Genomic DNA, 18,187 nt, shown 5'->3' with positions numbered 1-18,187 from the left:
TGTTCTCCCACATGCATTTTCAACTCTTTGCTTTTTATAGGTGTGTGTGCATGTATATTTCTATGTAAGTATATCTGGCTTACACTTAATGTCTGGTCCAGCAGTACTAGAGATCATTCCCTACCATTTCTCCATTAGCGTATTTAAGTAAGATTTAAACCAAAGATGTTCAAAGCAAAGACAAATCCTCGCTGTTCTTTTTCAGCCCCTCAAGGCTGGCATGGCTCTGCCCATTGCAGCCTTGGGCAGGGGTAACATCACTACCATCCCCAAAGTTGCAATGACCATTGCCACAGGGACAATTTGATCCTCAGGAGTGGTGCTTGCACAGCCGTGCTTGTACTGGTCTGCTGCTTGAATTCATCTGATGCTTTCCAGCACAGCTTGGTCTGCAGTCCACGGGTGTGGAGCAAAAGGCTGAATTTAGTTGACTTCGTGCTTGGAGAACATAGAAGGAAATTATTTGCCAGAATATAGGTTCAGGCAGGTCAGAAGAAGTCTAACATGGATCTTTTAGTAAAGCCCTTGGAAGAAAAACTTTCCAAGGTAAGAAAGAGTGATGCTTTGTGTACTTATATTTAACATCTAACAGATGTAGTTCTTACACTTGCCATTAATCAAGGAAGCTTCCTACTCTCTGTACCCAAATGAAAAACTGGGGTACGTGCTTCCTAGAAACTGGAAAGGAATCACTGTTTGTAGCTGCACAAGATGCTAATCCTGAAATTAGGATTTTAGCTTTTAAACTTGCCATATCAGGATTTGGGCCAATCCAATTTGGTTTTCCAAAGCGAAGAGGGAAGAGCACTACAGCAAGAGTGTTCTGGGGGGGAATGTGGCCCCCAGCAGTGATGCAGGACTGTTTTTGCTGCTTTATCCTAAGGCCCTGGTGAATCCTTTCCAAGGAAAGGAATGGTCGGTCGGCTCCTGCCGATAGGAAGCACACTCATGGTGTGAGGTCCTGTCCCTGTGAAACGCTTCTGGTTTTCCCAGGCTATTTTTCATTCATTGTGGAGATTTTTAACTGCACCTCTAATGGCATTTGTTGATTAATGCATGTAAAGTACAGTCTCACATGTGTGAGAAAAGTGAGTATAATTTAGTATCTTGGTTTATAGGTGGTTGCTGTACCTCCAGTAATTGCAGACATATCTCTGCTAGTTTGAACACATGGTTCAGAGTGGTTTATTATGTAGTATCAAAAGAGTGTGGATCTTTAATGTCATTTGCAGAGCAAGGTTTTATTAGGAAGCTCAAGAACTCAGAGATGCTTTTACTTCTGAGGTATCTGGGAGTGTGTAAAGAGAGCAGCTGTGAAAGCCAGAGAGAGATGCTCTGCCATACTGAAGTACAAATGCTAACAGACATCTGGAAGACTTAATAACAGCTAGCCGAGACACCAAGCAGTGACTATAAAATCAGGTTGCTGCCATGATTCTGCAAGGATTTCTGACCAAGGGGGGAGCTGAGGTTGTGATGGCCAAATGCTGAAGCACCAAGCCAAAACACAGCTGTGATGGTAGAAAGGGAATTGAAAATGCGGCATGAGGGAGCTCCTGCAACTGCTGCAAGCCCAAGTATGTTGAGCTAGAGAGCAGCGGGGGAAACCATCCTAGTCTTCAAGAGGCCCTAACCTGCCACTCACAAAGGTCTTAAGAATATTTGCTTTTGTATTTATGCCTTTGACAATTTTAGAAAATTGAAGTTCAAGTGTTACTAAAAATCTCAGGATTACAGTAGGAGGTGACGAATAAAGAGTGAGCGAATCAGGTTTCCGGTTCTCCATGGCAGTCAATAGAGACTGGGCATATGTTTCTTCCAGAATATCCTACCAATAAAATTAAGGCACAAAAGATTCTTCACATCTCCCTAGTATACTGCTCACTTCTGCCTTTACTAAATGTTTCGGTATTTTTTTAATCTCTCAGGAGGTTTTTGAACTGCTTCAATACATCCACAGCTGTAAGTCTCTCCATAAAGGTAACCTATTACATTAAACAGTGCATGGGAGCCATGGTAAACCACAAACAATGAAATTTCCCACAGCCACGAACTTGAGAGGTTGCTTGTGCTGGACTAACTCTGGCTGATATCTGAGATACCAGAATTGGAAATCTCTGCAGGAAGGAGCATGGTGACCCTGCTCTTCTTGGAGACTGAACTAATCACTTCCTTGGGCGTGAGAGCTGAAGGCAGGTGGCTCGCAGGCACCTGGCCCTGCATCTCTGCACCACTGGGGAAAGCTGGGGCTGGAAATCTGAGGGCAAAATTTGCTTTACTACCTGCTTGTGCCTTTTGGAGTCTTGGGGATGCTCTTTCCCCATGCCTCTGTGAAGAAATTTGCTTCCCATGGAACTAGGCCACCAGCAGGCAGTTACTAGAATTGCTGACAAGTGTTTGTATTTCCTAGGGGTTGTTATTTAAATAAACTGACATGGTAATATTTTGTAAGAAAAACATTGAGAACTTTTCATTTTTTCTTGAAAATATGAAATGTGATTGTAATTCTGAGCTCAGAGCTGGCTTTGATAGGGTAAAAAAAAAATAATTAAAAAACAAACAAAGGAACCAGTCCCATTACTACTACAGATTTCAGCTGGATTTGTTGTGGATCCGTGACTTTGACAAAAATTCTTTGACTTAATTCCAACAAAACCTTCAGAAATTCATTCCTTGCCCCCGAATCTTGTTTACTCCAATAATACTTTTTTTTTTTTCCTGGATAGTGCTTTAGTCTGAACAAAACTAATTGACTTATTAAACTTTTGCAGATGGCTGATTCCTTATAGGGCATAAAAACTTCAGGTAGTTTTTAGGTGGATATTACAGCCTCTGACCTGCTTAGGGCCCAAACCCAATTTGAGCACTGGTGTCATTTGAGTAGCATAACTGGTTGTCAGGGTGGCTAAGCTGAAGATGCAAACGTTTGCAGAATTTGGGCCTAATGTAGTTGCTGGATATGTGGCATTAATTAAAGTGGTGAGTTTGTGCCCTCAGTGCTTTCCTGAGCCTTTTTAGAGCAGGTCTTGGCTCCATCACAAACCCCTCAAGGTGATGTTTTAATGCCACAAGGAACTGGAAACACTGTCAGTAAGCAAAGGCAACACAAGTGTGGATGGAAACAGGGACCTGCTGCTCCTGCCCGGCTAAGGCTATGTTGGGAAATGAGGCCAGAATGAGGGCAGTGCAAGACAGAGAACGCTGTTCTGCTGTCAAGGAAATGCTAGAAAAGCAGGACTTGATCGCTTGGAGAGCAGGAGAGTCGAGCTGCAGCCCTGGGCCCGCGGGGGGCTGGGGTCGGCGGGCAAGTTCACCCAGGGAGGGTGAGAGGGGACAGAAGGACACGGCGCAACGCGTTGCTATCCTTGTCCCTGCTGCTTCCATCGAAATATTAACAGTTTCTTTGAAGGCGGTGGGGGAAGCAGCTTGTTCTCCTTTTTTTTTTTCTTTCTTCCTCCGATATCTTCCTTTACCTTCCTGCCAGGAATTATTCATTCTTTTTTAATTAATAATTTTAAGAAGTGGCGGACGGACAGCGGGAGGCAGCGCGCAGGCAGCGGGCGGAAGCCGGAGCGGTGCCCGGACGCGGGGCGGCTCCGCGGGGCGGTGCGGGGGGCGCGGGGCCCCGCCCGGCTGCTCCGCCCGGCGTGCGCGGGGGCAGCGCCGCGCATCCCCGGCTGGCGGGCGGCTCCGCTCCGCTCGCCTCCGCTCGGCTCCGCGGGGCTGTGGCGCCATGGAGGCGGTGGACCAGGTACGCGGGGCCCCGCGGGCGGGATGCGGGGAGGCGGGAGGGGGAGAGCGCGGAGCGGGCGCGGTGCTGACCCCCTCCCTGTCTCTGCCCGCAGCTCGCCTCCGCGGGCACTTTTCGCGTGGTGAAGGAGCCGCTGGCCTTCCTCAGGGTGCTCGAGTGGGTGAGTCCCAGGCGGGGAGGGGAGGGTGTCGGGCAGCGCTCCGGCCGCGGGTGGGCTGGTCAGGGTGGCGGGGGCTGTCCCCAAAGTGCGCGCCCGGCGCTGCGCCCCGCGGAACAGGTGGGAGCCGGGCTGGGACGGCGGCAGGGGCTGGGAACAGGGAACACGGGGCTGGGGGCGAGGTGGTGAGCCCGGGGACGCTAATCCTACAGCGATGTGCCAGGAGGGGTCGGCTGGGAGCTGTGTTTGTGAATGCCCCCCCGTCATCCTTGTGCTGGATGTAAAAGATTGAAAGAAAAAAAAGGGGGGGGGGGGGGAAATCCTCATTATGCATTTAGCAAACTTGTCTCTGGGCCGAGCGGGGAAGGAGGCAGATAATTGGTTTGCGGAGCAATGTCACTGTTTGTTGCTCTGATGCTCATTCGTAGTGAAGTCTGCAGGTCAAATGACATTCATCGCCAGTAGGTCTGCGGGAGGAGAGAGCCTCTCTGAACGAAAGTTCAGAACATGTCATGGAGGATTAATCACATTCCCCTAACGCTGACTGGCTGGGGAATTATGTAAGATGCATATTTTGGGGGGCGCATCCGCGTGCGGATGCTTTTATCCACATGTTCGCACCCGCCGCGTGCAGCCTGGCCGCTGGGTGTTCGCAGGGGGGTGTTTTGGGGTGCTGGGGGCAACTGCTTGCCCCGGACCTGGTCCCTGCTCCCCGCATCAGCAGCTCCTCTTCCCCCATGAGTGCCTCAAAGCATCAGGTCCCATGCAGCTGGATGATGGGGATGTGATGGTGCCATGGGCTTGAGACGAGGTGGCCCTGCAATGAGGAGACCTGCATGTGGAGGATGGACAAGGTCCCTTGCCTTCCTCACCCAGAGCTCACAAACCCCCCCAGCGCTGCTGCTCCTGCCTGGAGGTGAAGTCAGGACATCCAGGGGTTAACTCCCAGATGCTGGGCTGAGGGTGTTTTAACCACACTGCAGAGCTCCCTGTGAAGCAGAATGGGGGGAAAAGCTATTTCTATGACAAACAGCTGCTGGGAGCATGGTCTTTTGACTGATTGCCTGCCCGGTGAAGTGATGTCTGGGGTGGTTGGGAAGGGCTCAGGGCCGGGGGATGCAGGCTCTGCCTGTCAAGGAAACTGTTCCCCTGGTGCGTTGGTGTCCTCGGGACAGTGAGTGCAAACTCTTCTCTTGGCAGTTTCCTTGGTCTGTAACTTCTTCCAACAGCTGAATATAAAAGCTGCCTTTGTCGTGGTTGGAAACCTGTTTGTATGTATATAAATGCACATACGGATGTATGTAAACAGAGCTCTTCTGACAGGGCTCAGGTGTATCAATCCTTGGCAAAAAGGCAATGCTGGAAAAGGGTGCAGAGTGTGTTAACATTTGAGATGGTATGAGAATTTACTTTTTCCCCTTCTGACGTTTATCTGTGAGCAAAATTATGCACAAGTTAGTGCACAGTATCTCAGAATGCAGAGGACCTTTTTATTATTATTTTTTTAAATATACTTGAAAGGCTTTCTGTGTTACCCAAATTCCAGCTCTATTCACTTCATCTTGTTGCCCCCATCTTCCTTCTCCTCTCACCATGCCTACCAACTGCTATTCACCTCTCTCTACCATCTCCGGTCTCAATTAAGTGTTCATCTTTCCCTCAAAATCCATTTTTCAGCCTAATTATAATTTTAAACTTGAAAAAAAAAAGACCAAATGCTCCAGCCAATTCTGGGGCCGCTTCCACATTCCCCGGCTGCCTTGCAGCCCTCGGTGCACTTGATCAGAACAGTCAAATTACACTGCTAATTGCTGGATTTACAGCTGTTTCATTTTGGGTGTTAAATGATGTGAGTGGAGTTTTTTATGCAAAAAGTGCTGGTGACAGTGGAATTCACTAAACCCGCTCTTGTTAACTCTGATGAATTATTTTTGAGCTTCACAGTAATCACCTGTCAGAGGGTGTGACTGGCATCGTGCGAGTGACGTGGCAGCTGAATAACAACACCCAGTTCTACAGAGTTTTAGGATTTCGGAAAGCAAGCGCAAGCAGTTTTAATATTGCCTTCTTTTGGCTTATTTATCATCTAAAAGGGAGGTGTTAACTTCTGCTTTTGGAAAACCTACGGGGGTTTTTTGTTTGTTTGTTTTTAATGCATATTTCCCAGAAAACCATGTTTTGGATTTCTGGTGTGAAAAGCAAGCAGGTAGGGCACAGAGGTGGGGAAAGCCCTTTCTGCAATCTAAGAAGGAAAATACTGGCGTTAATCCTCTGCTGTTTGTGTACTATAGCCCCATATGCTACTCATGGCACCTCTTACCACCTCCCACTTAAGTCCTAGATTGAATCTGCAAAGAAATAAAGTTCATAGCCCAGCTGGTGACACAGTGGTTCTGGGCATTGGGTGCCTCTTGCGATTGGGGGGCAGCTTTGTGGTGTTGCAACACAGATGGCAGAGGTGGGGGCGTTCCTCAGAAGGGCTGGTATGGTGGAGGTGGTGTGCACCAAAAATGCCCTCAGTTGGTCCAGGTAGTCCAGCCTTGAGTTTGCATTCCCATCTTTTGTGCAATTTGGGTCAGCCCATGGTGGTTCAGAGGTCAGCGTGTCTTTGTTAATAAACGTCTCGTACAATGGTGCTGCTGAAATTGGTGTATACACAAGCGGAAATATTTGCAAGACTGGTGACAACTAAGGTGGCTGTGGGTTTCTCAGATGTGAAACTGTAATTGTTGCAGAAGCAACCTATAGGTGTGCAAATTTTGGTTTACCAGTAGTCTGGCTCAGACATAGACCTCTGTCTCGAGGAGCAGGGACTTCATCTGACCTTCAGTCTTCTGCTTTGACTATCACCTCACACCCAGAGAGAAGACGCTGACATAAGACTGATTCTTCTGAATATTCACAGTGCCGCGATATGTTTTCATTTGTATTTCCCATGTACTTTGGAATCTTATTTTCAGACAAGAAATTGCATTTAGAAGCCATTAAGACGCAACATTGGCTCAGAACCAGTAAAGGTTAAGAGAAAGAAGAAAAAAAGAGTGACTTGTAGCAATTAAGTGAAAGTTGCATTTTTTGACCTCTACCTTGTTAATATGTTGTGTACTTGGAGTATGTATGTTGGTCACAAATCTGTGCTTGGAAATCTGTGCCCATTTGTACACAATAGGCCCTGGGTGTTTCCAGCTTTGAGTCAACTCTGCTTCATGGCGTGTGCTAGGGGCAGGAAAAAGTTACATAGAAGCTGTGTTTGTTGTTGCTGCTCTTTATTCCCCTGGCGTTACTCCACAGATCTTTGCGTGTATGTTTCTGAAGCTTATTTCTCATGATAATCTACCATGGCACTACAACTAGTAGCAATGTCACAAACGCTATTACAACTTCACTTGAGAAACGACTCTCCTGCATACGCACCTGACAATAATGAATAAAGAAAGACAAAAGAGAAGAAATATGTTCATTTGTCTCCCTGGATTAATTTCAGTCCTGTGGATCTCTGGATGTGTTTAGACTGCTTTTATTGGGGTCTGCAAGAAGTGAGTAAGACAAGGAGGTTTGTCATTTGTGGTGCATGGGCTTCACAGTTGTTGCCTCTCTGGAGTCCCACAAAAAGCAAATAAAGCGAAAAGCAGAGTTCTGCACATCACATTGTGAAGTGTGTATGAACTACCGCATGTATAATGGGTTCGTTACCTGCAAAATATTTTGTATAAAAATAGAAATTTTGTATCACTAGGCTGAGGCTTTTAGTTACTTCTTGCTTGCTGTGGTTTTTGCCACAACTTTTCCTCTGCAAACACAAACCAACCTGACATTTGTCCAGTTTCCGTGTAAATTAACAGGAGCTGCAGTGCTGCACGCAACACCTTTTCGTGTAACCCTCAATAAATAGCGGAGATGCAGAAACTGGCAGAAGTTGCAAGCTGGGAGATACTGTGATTGCCTTGTTATCTGGAGGTTATTGTTTTAGAATACCATGCAACAATGTCCCTGCTCTGCCAGCTTACAGCCCTGTCTAGGCTGGTATGGGCACAGCTGGAGGGGTATTTTGGGCACAAAAACCATTTAAGTGGCTCTGTCTGAGCTGGTGCTGCTCGTATCAGGGCAGTTGTTGAGTCATTTTTGTTGTAAGATGAATCTTGTGGACACTGGGGCTTTTCTTGGTAGAACAACTTGGAAGTGGACATTAGGATCTTTAATGAACCCAACTGTGTCTGAGAAGTTGTATTAATTCTTACGTTTGTGCAGAAAAAAATACATTCCAGGCCTTGCATGACTGCAGATCATCACTGCTCATGAGCATCTCCATGGGATGCGCCAAAGATTTCCGAAGCAGTACAGGGCATTTGGACAACAAATCCCCATTCATCTCTAGTGGAAGTTGGACAAAGGCAGCTTCAAAAATCTGTGTGCGCTTGGACCAAGCTGACCTCGCTTTGCATCCTTGCCTTCATGATATGATCATTTGGTGAGCCAGGAAAAAGGCCAGGCTGTTGCCAGCCTGGCAAGAGTCAAACTTGCTCTGATTGTGTCACTTCTGCAAGGGTTAGCAACCTTTGCCTTGCAAACAGATGTGTATGTGGAAGGCAAAGGGAATCTGAATCTTGAAAGACTGATAATAAGTCTTGTGTTTTGTCGTAACTCTGATTGCTCATCTGGCCATGAAGTGCTTTTGTTGGATTATATTTGCATGCGTATGAATGGACATAAGTAGCTGCATGCTTTCAAGTGTGTCCTAGAAAAGCCTAGATATCTTGAGATACTGAAAATAAACAAAAAAAAAAAAAGGTAATGCTTGCATGAGGCATGTGTGATTAGCAGTTTACTCTGTATAGTGTATTACGGGCCTGAGATATTTTAGAGTTGCTTGAGGCTCTTCATCATGTTTGCTTGTGCTTGTTTAGTTTTTGCTTAACCAGAAGGCAGCTGTGTGCTCTGGCATGGGCAGAGACTTTAGGTGACGGAGCAGGGTAACCTTGCTGAAGCTTAATGCTCCTCATAGATGCAGGGCTGGAATAGCTGAGTGTTTTATCTTGTCTAATCCTCATATTGAAAGAAAAGCCTTAATAAAAATAATATTTCTTTCTGCCTGCTGGTGTTGCTTATGCAATGCCAAGATCAGATGCTGCATTTAGTGTTGGGTCCATCCATCTTGATGTGTAAGATACACAAACACATGTGAAAAATGTATTGTCAGGTTCTTTTGGTGTCTGCCTTGGGACGTAGGTAGCTGTTCTGGAAAACCTGGTCTCAGTTCCTGCCTCAAAGGTCTTGTATACGTAGTGTCAGGTCAATAAAACACTCCACCTAGTCAAAAAGTGTAAATCAATTTCAATGGTATTTTAATATTAGGAAGGTAATTACCATGTAACTAACCCTCCTCTGTAAGCTATCATTAATTGGATGATTCCTTATAGGCAGCTTAGTAGAATGAATGCAAAATACACTGCAGTTCCATACAGACAATAATTGCCACAGTGAAACAAGGGGATGTCAGTGTCAAAGAGACCTAAGCCCTGCGAACAGGCTGTTTCGATCCTTGTCATTGGACATATGACTTGTGAACTTATTGGTGACCTGCAGGCAGAGAACTCTGTTGGACAAGTTATTTTTATTAGGAAGAACCGGGATGTGGATTTTGCTGTTAGATATCAGGCTCTGTTGTGTGTGATGGGGAAGATCTGAAAAGTTTTTGTAGTCTCGCTGAAGAGAGATGTGAAAGCCATGTGTCACTGTCACTGGGACAAGGGCAGCAGAAGCAGTAACACTGCCTACATGGTATTTTACCTTCTGGTCTCAAAGTCTCAGCTTCTGGGAGTCTTGTGATTCTGAAACCTTTGGCTTTGATAGACCATATGCTTTTAGATCAGGTTAGCAGAAGAAAGAAAGAATTCCTGAAGACTGAAAACCCAGAACACAAGTGAAAGAGCAGAAAATCCATCTTGTGATCCCATGGTTTTACACAGACTGCAAAGAGCTGGCTGTTCTGCACTCTGTTCACATGCGTGTTTGTCTGTGTGCATATCTTATTGAAAACTGAGAACTGTGCTAATCTTGTTCCATCAAAAAGTTGCTGTTAAAATGGTATAAATGCTGGTACAGACAAGGAGGGAAGGAGAAAAGGTCAGCAATGCCTGACCACGTTGCAAATAAATGACATCTTTCATCTGAAAAGTGCTTACCATTTTCTATTTAGGTTCACGTTGTGATCGTGGGAGAGTTGATTTTAAAAGGTCACCTAACAAGTTATTTAAATTCTGATGATTCTCAAGTGGCCCAGAGTGGGACTGGTATAAGTGAATTACGTAGAATCAGTACATGAGATACAGTGCTCCAGGAGGCAGGAGTTTTTGGAGTTATGTAGTGCTCCCATGGAAATCCCTGGCTGAAACTGTTAAAATCTCCTTATGGTAAGCCACCTTTTTGATGACAGAATCTGCTGGCATTATCTGAATGTGGCTGTTCAAAGCATTAGGAATAGAAGATGAGGAGAGAAGCTCATTAATGCTAAATTTGATTATATATGCAAACCAGGTTGCTATGAAAGGAAGAATAAAAATGATCTGACTTTCAAACTAGCAAGAAGATGCATGGAGATAAAGGGTTGTGCCATTAGACATAAACGGTTAAAGTCTTCTTGCAAATTTTTATGAGGGAGATGTTTCAGTCATTACTCCTGTTAATCAGCATCTGCATAATTGCAGCCCCGGGTAAAGGCCCAGCATGTTGACATCTCTGGATTCAAATGTTGCAGTTTGGGGAAGACAGGCTTGGAGGTACTTATGGTAAAACCCTTTTATCATTTGAATCCTGTGGTCCCTGAGTTAACCTGGATTCAGGGCGCTACGGGTGATCCCAAGGGGCAGGAGACCTTCTGGTCCATGGCTGAAGTCTCTGTTCTGCTCTGGGAGAGAAGACTTTCTCCTCCTAATGTGGGAGAAGGGGAGAGGCAAAAGCAGGTAACGCTGGGCTCTGCACAGGGCTGGTGATGGAAGGCAAAGTGCTCCAGCCACACTTCTGCAGGTGCAGCTTTCTCCTCTGGCACCAAATAAGATCTTTAAGTAGTATTGTAGTCCTGGAGTGGTCCTGGGGTGCAGTATGGAAACCAGCACTTGGACATCTGTCTGTCTGTCCAGCCTGGCAACTGGCCAGAGGGGTCTTAATGGCTTTTGCTCTCAGAAGGGATCTGCAAAGTGCTGTAAAGAACACCATGGAAAAGAACATATAGTGTGGAGGTGCTGCTTTTAAGGTGGTTGTTCAAAGTGGTGCATGTACTGCAAAGTGTGACATAGTTGCTAAGGTGACAGCTTGCTTGCTTTTTTGGCAAAAGCAAAGGAATACTGAATATAGACAAACTGTAAGCTTTTGCTTTGTTTAATTTGCACAGTTTTATCTTTTGACCATTGTAGACACTTCTCGGGTTTGTCTTTGGAAGCAGTATTTTGCCATTCAGAATGCTTCACTCAGTGAGAAGAGCTAATATTGCTCCCCTTCTTTAAGGAAATGCTTAAATCGCATAAAATGACGGGAGTTTCAATTTTTATAATTGTAGATACAAATTATGGCATTAAAGGGGTTTGGCAATAGCATTCAGTCAAGTAAGTATTCTCTGAGAACCTTTTATATGAACAAAAAATAGTAGGTGTTGCCTCAGCAGCCTGTGCATGCAGGCACATCCACGGGTGCACAACCCAGAAGATTTTTGCATGTGCTAGTCGTAGGCATTTGCAAACCACTCAAATCTCAGCTGAAATGTATGGTGAGATGGGAATTCATGTGGGTCACACTCAGAGGTTGGATGTGGTGAGAGGGAGCAGAGTCCAGACAGGGAGTCTCGCACCGGGCAGCTCGGTCACTGCCACGGCTGAGTATTTTCATAATGCTGCTGGGGGAGAAGGATCAGCAGAGGATTAGACTGACGTGGCCTCTGAAGAGAGGGGGTTTTCCAGATGAGCAGCCATCTGTGGTATGAGGCAGTGCTATGGTGAGTGTGGAGAGGAAAGCAGAAAGGTCTCATGAGCCTAATGCCAACTTGGGTCCTTAAAGCAGTGGGATATGTGCACAACCCAGGAAAACTGGCCAAAAAAGGCTGAAGTAATGTGCTCATCACCCTTTATTGTTTTACCTTTCATTTCTTTGGGATGTTCTAATGGATAGATGTGTTTCTCTGAACAAGCTGTTCTGTCTGTGCCTTTTCCAAAATGCCTTAGCATCTGGGGAGAAGGCTGTGTTAGAGGCAGAGCCTGCTGCAGCTGCTGAACTGAATCTGTGGGGAGCAAAAAGTGCTGGAGCTTGGGATGAAGCTGAGGGATGCTCTGTGGGCTCCCGTTCCCACAGAAGCGCTGGTGCAAATGCCCCAGCCCCGATTTGTTTGTACCATCACAAGGCAGAAATTAGCGCGTGTGTTTTCAGAGCCGTGAGAGATTATGACACCCTACACAGAGCGCTTTTGTTAGGGGATTGGGGATGTCTCTTTGCTAAGACGACCCCAACAAGCATCCCAGGCACTGAGGTGTCCCAGACGGCAGTGGGGAGTCTCCTGCTTCTCCTTGTTAAGGAAGCAGGAGAAAAACTGTCAAGCAGGAAGATTCCAATGAAGTATTATACATTTTCAGATGGGATGTGTACAGCCCCAGAAATAAATCTGATTTGACTGTCTTGTGAAACTCCTGACCTGTCAACTTGATCTTTATTCCATGAGAAATACCAGAGCCTCCTGCAAACAACCTGACTTGAATATTCACTAGAAGTGCTGAAGAACCTGAAGTATTGGGGATAAAATTCTGCCCAGAAGATTTCTGAAAGAAATGCTACCTAACATTGGCAAGTTCATGGATACATCAGGAGTTAATTTATAGTAACAGTACTTCAGTAGCTCTTTGGCTTTCAAAAATGAGTTTGTTATGTCTGTCCTCAGCCTTCACTTCTCCTGATGTTAATGTTTTGCCCTCCTGTGTTATTTCTCAGGTGATGCAAATCCAATGTATCCTTGGCTGTGGTACCCCAAATAATGCTATATAAGTAGCAATATCTACCTTGCCAGGTTCTTGAAAAACAAGGAGACAACTGGCTTCTTGGTTCAGCCTCCCTGATACAGGCTGTATTATGGCCTATGGCTGCCTTCAGCATCCAAGTCAAAATACCCCCAGATGCCAGGAAATATCTTACAGTTATTTAACAAGCAAACTTGAGCTTTGGTTGAAGTATTTTCAGAATAATCTTCTCCCCGGCTGTGTGCTGGAGGTATGCTTGAAGCAAAACTAAACAAGTCCCCCATCTGTGTGCAAGTTTAAAACCACATAGTTCTTCCCCCTGCTACTCCTCAGGCAGAGGCTGCGTTGTACACAGAAAAACACTGCTCCTTATCAGTGTTTTACCCAATTTAGAACAACCTTCGGATGGCAAGAGTGGTGCCTGTGAGCGGTTGAATGCAGCAAGGTCACAGCTCCCCATTGGGGCTGTAAGGAGTAATGATGCCCATGGGTGTATATCGTGCCCAGCCCAAAGAGATTAGGCTTGATACTAGAAATTGGCTTATTACTACAGAATATGTATGTTGCAATAATTATCCCGTGGAGTTGAGCAGTTCCTCCAAGTGCTTTTTTAGAGACTGTGCTTCAAAACCAAAGCAAGCGTGGGATTCCCCCCAGTGCCAAATCCAGCAGCTGATAGATCCGGCAGAGCTCTCCTGATTGCCATCTCCAAGGGCAGTCAGCGTGCTGGAGTAGAATTAGGTCCCAGTTTGAAAGAACATGCCTGCCAAAAAATTAAACAATGGATGCCTTCCTGTTTAATTTTAACATTTTAATTAAATTCTTTGCTGCTGCGTGCCTTTGATCTCAGTGAGCTGATATACATGGTGTTTGCTGCTGTGTTTTAGCAGCGTTTTGTTCTAATCTTGCACATAGATGGGAGGATGCATTTGAGTATGGATAAAAATGCAGAAGCTGCACGCTGCCAAGTACTGAGTGCATTGCAAACTGACTTTTCCAACTGGTGACCTAAGGCATGTGGACAGAGGGATTATTCACAAGTATGGCTCAATAGAGCTTCTTTCTGAACTTATTCTCTATCCATTTTTAATCTACTTCTGTGAATGGTGCTGCAAGAAGAGTTTTCTTGATGGAATTACCCATTGAGACGGTTAAGGCCAGGAGTTAGGATTTTACTGCAAAACAGAATCAGTTGACTGGACACATCTATTGATTAGTGCCATCCCAGTGCTGGTTTGAGAACATTTGTTAGGCTTCGGCTTTCTGCAGAGCCGTGCAAAATATGGGTACCGAGTAGCATGTAGCCAGGCAACCCCATCGCAGCTGATTTCTAAATGTGTAGAAAAGTCTTCAAATAAAGACATGGTTACTCATTTTCCATGTGCTGTTGGTGGCTGGGCTTTGATTGTGATGGGAGGAGGTGAGCAGGGAGTGTGTGATGTTTTTATGGCAAGGAAAGGTATTGAGAGTGAGCTCCCTCATGTTTTATAGCCTGGGACAGGTGACTGAGGAACCTGTGGAGTATTTGTCCTTTGCAATTTGGGCTGTACCTAAATGCCAGGGTAGCAACCATCATCACTACATCAAAGAGTCATTGGTAGAGCTGGTTTGGAATAAAGAATTTCATTTCCTTGGGGGAAAAAAATAATGTTTTATCTAAATTTCCATTGGAAACTTTGGTATTCTGGTGAGATTGTGAATGAAGAAATATTTTTCCCAGAAACTACAATAGTTCAGCTCAAAATATTTCTGTAGGGAAATAATGGTCAGGTCACATTCCCCTTCTCTCCACACCCCACTGCAATGCCACAGGCTCTCTCCTCATGAAGATGTGATGGATCACATTAACAGTGTAGTTTGGCTGTGAAGCCTGATTTACAGAGCACGGGCAGCATGAGGGACCAACCCAAACTCCTTGAAGGCAATGCAATAGTGTTCCCAGGATGGATATCACAAGCCCTTAGCACTGGGACTTGCAAAGAAGAGTCAACATGTTTTTGAGAAACGACGGCTTTTTTGGAAAAAGATGAGTGAGTCTAAAATGCAGGAAGTGGTTTTGATGGAAGATTTTCACCTGACTTTTAAGACACTGTATACATATTGGTGTTTTGGTTTACGGTTATATTGTGTACCTAGCCCTTTTCTTGGTCAAACATGGAGTTTTTCAGAGCTGCACAAAGGCAGTATAGTCTGTTTAGAAGAGAATCAGCAAGCTGGGTTCATCAGCCTTCTGGGTTTGCTGCCTCCTTTGTTGGCCGCGTTGGCTCTGTGGGCTGTGCCCTTGCAGCCTGTCACCCGTGGCAGGCGGCTCTGCGGGGACGGTGCCCGTTCCAGCACAAAATCTGTGCCTGCCCAGATTGCGAGGCCCTGGCAGGCAGCGGGAGCTGGCGTTGCGGTGGGCTGACATATGCAGGGGACGCTGGGTTTGCCACACAGCAGAACGGCTCCTGCCACTGCCCGGGTTATGGCATTCACGGGAAGGGACAGTGCTGTGAAGAGGAGCTCCTTGTCTGCGGTCCTCTGCGATCCGGTGGCTCTCCCTGCTGTGGGGACCAAGTGCTGTCACTGTTTTATTTCTTTGTTTGTTTTGTTTTCTCTGTGTGTGGGGGGGGGTTAATTATTTTTTTTTTTTCCTTTTTTTCGTCCCTTCCGTCATTGTTTTCACAGTAGAATCACAGCAGCAGGAGTCTGAGACAGGGCCCATGTCTCATGGCAGAATTGATCCAGCACAGATTGCATTGCCAAGGAGTTAAATAGAAAAGCTCTTTCTGCCATATAGCTCACCATGGTGTAGTTCACTCATTTTTTAAAAATAGTTTTCCATCTTTTGGTTTAGGTGCTCATTAGCGCCAGCCACCCATGGGTGCAGCGTTTGTAGTTAATGCAGCTGAAGAGGCTCTGACAGAGCTAATAAATACTTTTTGCACATCTTAGTTCCCCCAAAAGTAGTGACTCAGCAATGATCAACCATCTCTCATGGGAGAAACAGTTCCCATCTATTCCCAACTTGCAATAAAACCCGTGTGTCACTGGCCTGCTGGGAGGCAGGGCTCGAGTACCCCGCATCTGTATTACTTCTGCACAGAGAGATTGCTAAGCATGTCCTGGTGGAAGGACAAGAGTACTCTTACTTGGTTTTAAAGAGATTTTATTTTTTCTAGGGATTTTTACACTTCACCCCGTGATGCGCTTTGGGATGCATTCAGCTTTTGCTTCTGAATAGGGCTCCAGATGATGGAAATAAATTATCATAAATTAGAATAGATTGCACTCTTCAGCATCTCTACATCTGTCATTATGTTTCTTTAACAGTTCAGTTTAACATTTATACACACTCTGACAGCAGCTACTGGTGTGTATGCTATAAATATTGGCTTGGAGAAGACATTAATGGAGTTTAGGTAAACGTTTGATGCTGCTGAGATTCTGTTCCATATGGTGGTACGCAGCGAAATCGGATTCAATGTGCCACGTATAGCGCTCACGTATTCCCTATAGACTGGCCTCCTGGCATTTCATCAGCTTGTTGCATTACCAAGAAAGTGCAGGTGCCTTTGAAGAGTAAAGTGAGCTTCTTGCAGTCTGGTCTGTTTTTTACCACCTGTATTGTATGCAATGTATAAAGCCAACATGTAGCATGTGCAGATGGGAAAGGCTCAGGAAGAAGGGACACCTTGCAGATGCAGCAGTCAGGAATTGGCCAACAAGGTGTGGGAGTGCTCTGCTTTGAACATGTCTGAAGAAAACCCGTGGGATTTTCTGGCCAAGATGCCATTTTGTTAGACTGTAACTGAGTAACAGGGTGAAAACTTTGCATGTTTGTTGGTCACAGTTGATTAAACCTGGAATTTGTGACTCTCAGCCGCAGGTGAAACTGTCACCAAAACCAAACATGGGAAGCATGGCTTCAGGGTTTGATGGGTCTGGCTTATGTCCTAATGACTTGCAGAAGGACTGGAGCAAGTTCAGAGAAGGGCAAGGAAGCTGGTGAGGGGTTTGGAGAACAAGTCTGATGAGGAGCTGTTGAGGGAACTGGGGGGGATTCAGCCTGGAGAACAGGAGACTGAGGGGTGACCTTATCACCGTCTACAACTACCTGAGAGGAGGTTGTAGCATGGAGGGTGTTGGTCTCTTCTCCCAAGTAACAAGAGATAAGATGAGAGGAAATGGCCTCAAGTTGCACCAGGGGAGGTTTAGATTGGATATCAGGAAAAATTTCTTCCTGGAAAGTGTTGTCAGGCATTGGAACAGGCTGCCCAGGGCAGTGGTGGGGCCACCATCCCTGGAGGGGTTTAAAAGACGTGTAGCTGAGGTTCTTAGGGACATGATGTAGTGCCAGTGGTAGGTTAAATGTTGGACTTGATGATCTTAAAGGTCTTTTCCAATCAAAATTACTCTAAATAGCTGCGATCATCACAGCAAGAGACAGGAAGAAATACATTCTGGCCCCTCTGGTGTTTCTTCCATCATTCAACAGAATTTGGATGTTTCCCACAAGTTTTGTTTTGCTGGGTTTTGTTGTTTGCTTTGCAAATTGCAACACCCTGATTAGTGTAACCTCGTGATGTGGGTACCTCCTCTGCAGTATTTCCCTGATCTACCCTGCTTTCAAGCTAGTGTGAGGGTAGGTGTACTCTGTGCAGTGGAGGTACAGTTGGGGTAGAGCAGCCAGGCAGCCCAGCAGCCCAGCCTCTGCACCTGATGTGGGGCCCTGGGAAACATCTGGCTTCTACCGGCCCTGGGGCACATCTGCCACAGACAGGAGCGCGGCTGCTTCGTTTGCCCCTGTGTAATGCAATGTAAGTAATGAAGTAACCGTAATGTACAAACTGGCTCAAAGCAGGGCAATCTGAAGAGAAAGTGCTCTTCACACTGTAAATTGCTAAAGGTCTTCATGATGCCAGTGAATTAAAAATCTGGGAAGAAAAAGCCCTCCAGTGCTGTAAGGTCAAGATGCATCTTTTAAAAGCTGCTGGTGGGGAGGGGAAGAGATAACTTATCTGAATGGAAATGTATTTAAACTCTTATCTTGTACAGTTCCTGGTTACTGCAAGGAAAACTGTATTCACTGTCACTTGGAGAACTGGAGAAATTTTTGCATAGACTGAATGGATTTCTGTGATGATGTTACCTGTCTGATCTGAATCTTTAGCCGAATTTTCAGACCTTTGCAGGTTCTTTTAAAATAAGTTGCTGCAGATATTTTTTTGCAATGTACTTGTATTTGCCCTAGCAGTACAGAGAAGCCTGGTGTGCTCCTACATCCACTGAGGCACGACACGCCTC

General features: G+C 45.7%; 1 protein-coding gene across 1 annotated transcript in view; it reads left to right on the top strand.

Moving 5' to 3' along the window:
• Nucleotides 1–3,614: 3,614 nt before the first annotated feature.
• The window catches only part of SYNPR (synaptoporin), a 104,757-nt gene continuing 90,184 nt past the window's right edge, over nucleotides 3,615–18,187 (top strand). The window contains exons 1-2 of the mRNA XM_065846006.2: nucleotides 3,615–3,751; nucleotides 3,846–3,911. Coding sequence (XP_065702078.1) covers nucleotides 3,734–3,751; nucleotides 3,846–3,911 — 84 coding nt within the window. The 5' untranslated portion in view covers nucleotides 3,615–3,733. The remainder of the gene's footprint in view (nucleotides 3,752–3,845; nucleotides 3,912–18,187) is intronic.

Source organism: Patagioenas fasciata, chromosome 10, assembly GCF_037038585.1.
Source record: "Patagioenas fasciata isolate bPatFas1 chromosome 10, bPatFas1.hap1, whole genome shotgun sequence".
NCBI classification, from domain to species: Eukaryota; Metazoa; Chordata; class Aves; order Columbiformes; family Columbidae; genus Patagioenas; species Patagioenas fasciata.
The sequence above is the reverse complement of the archived record's forward strand: the minus strand, read 5'-3'. Positions and strand labels throughout refer to the sequence as shown.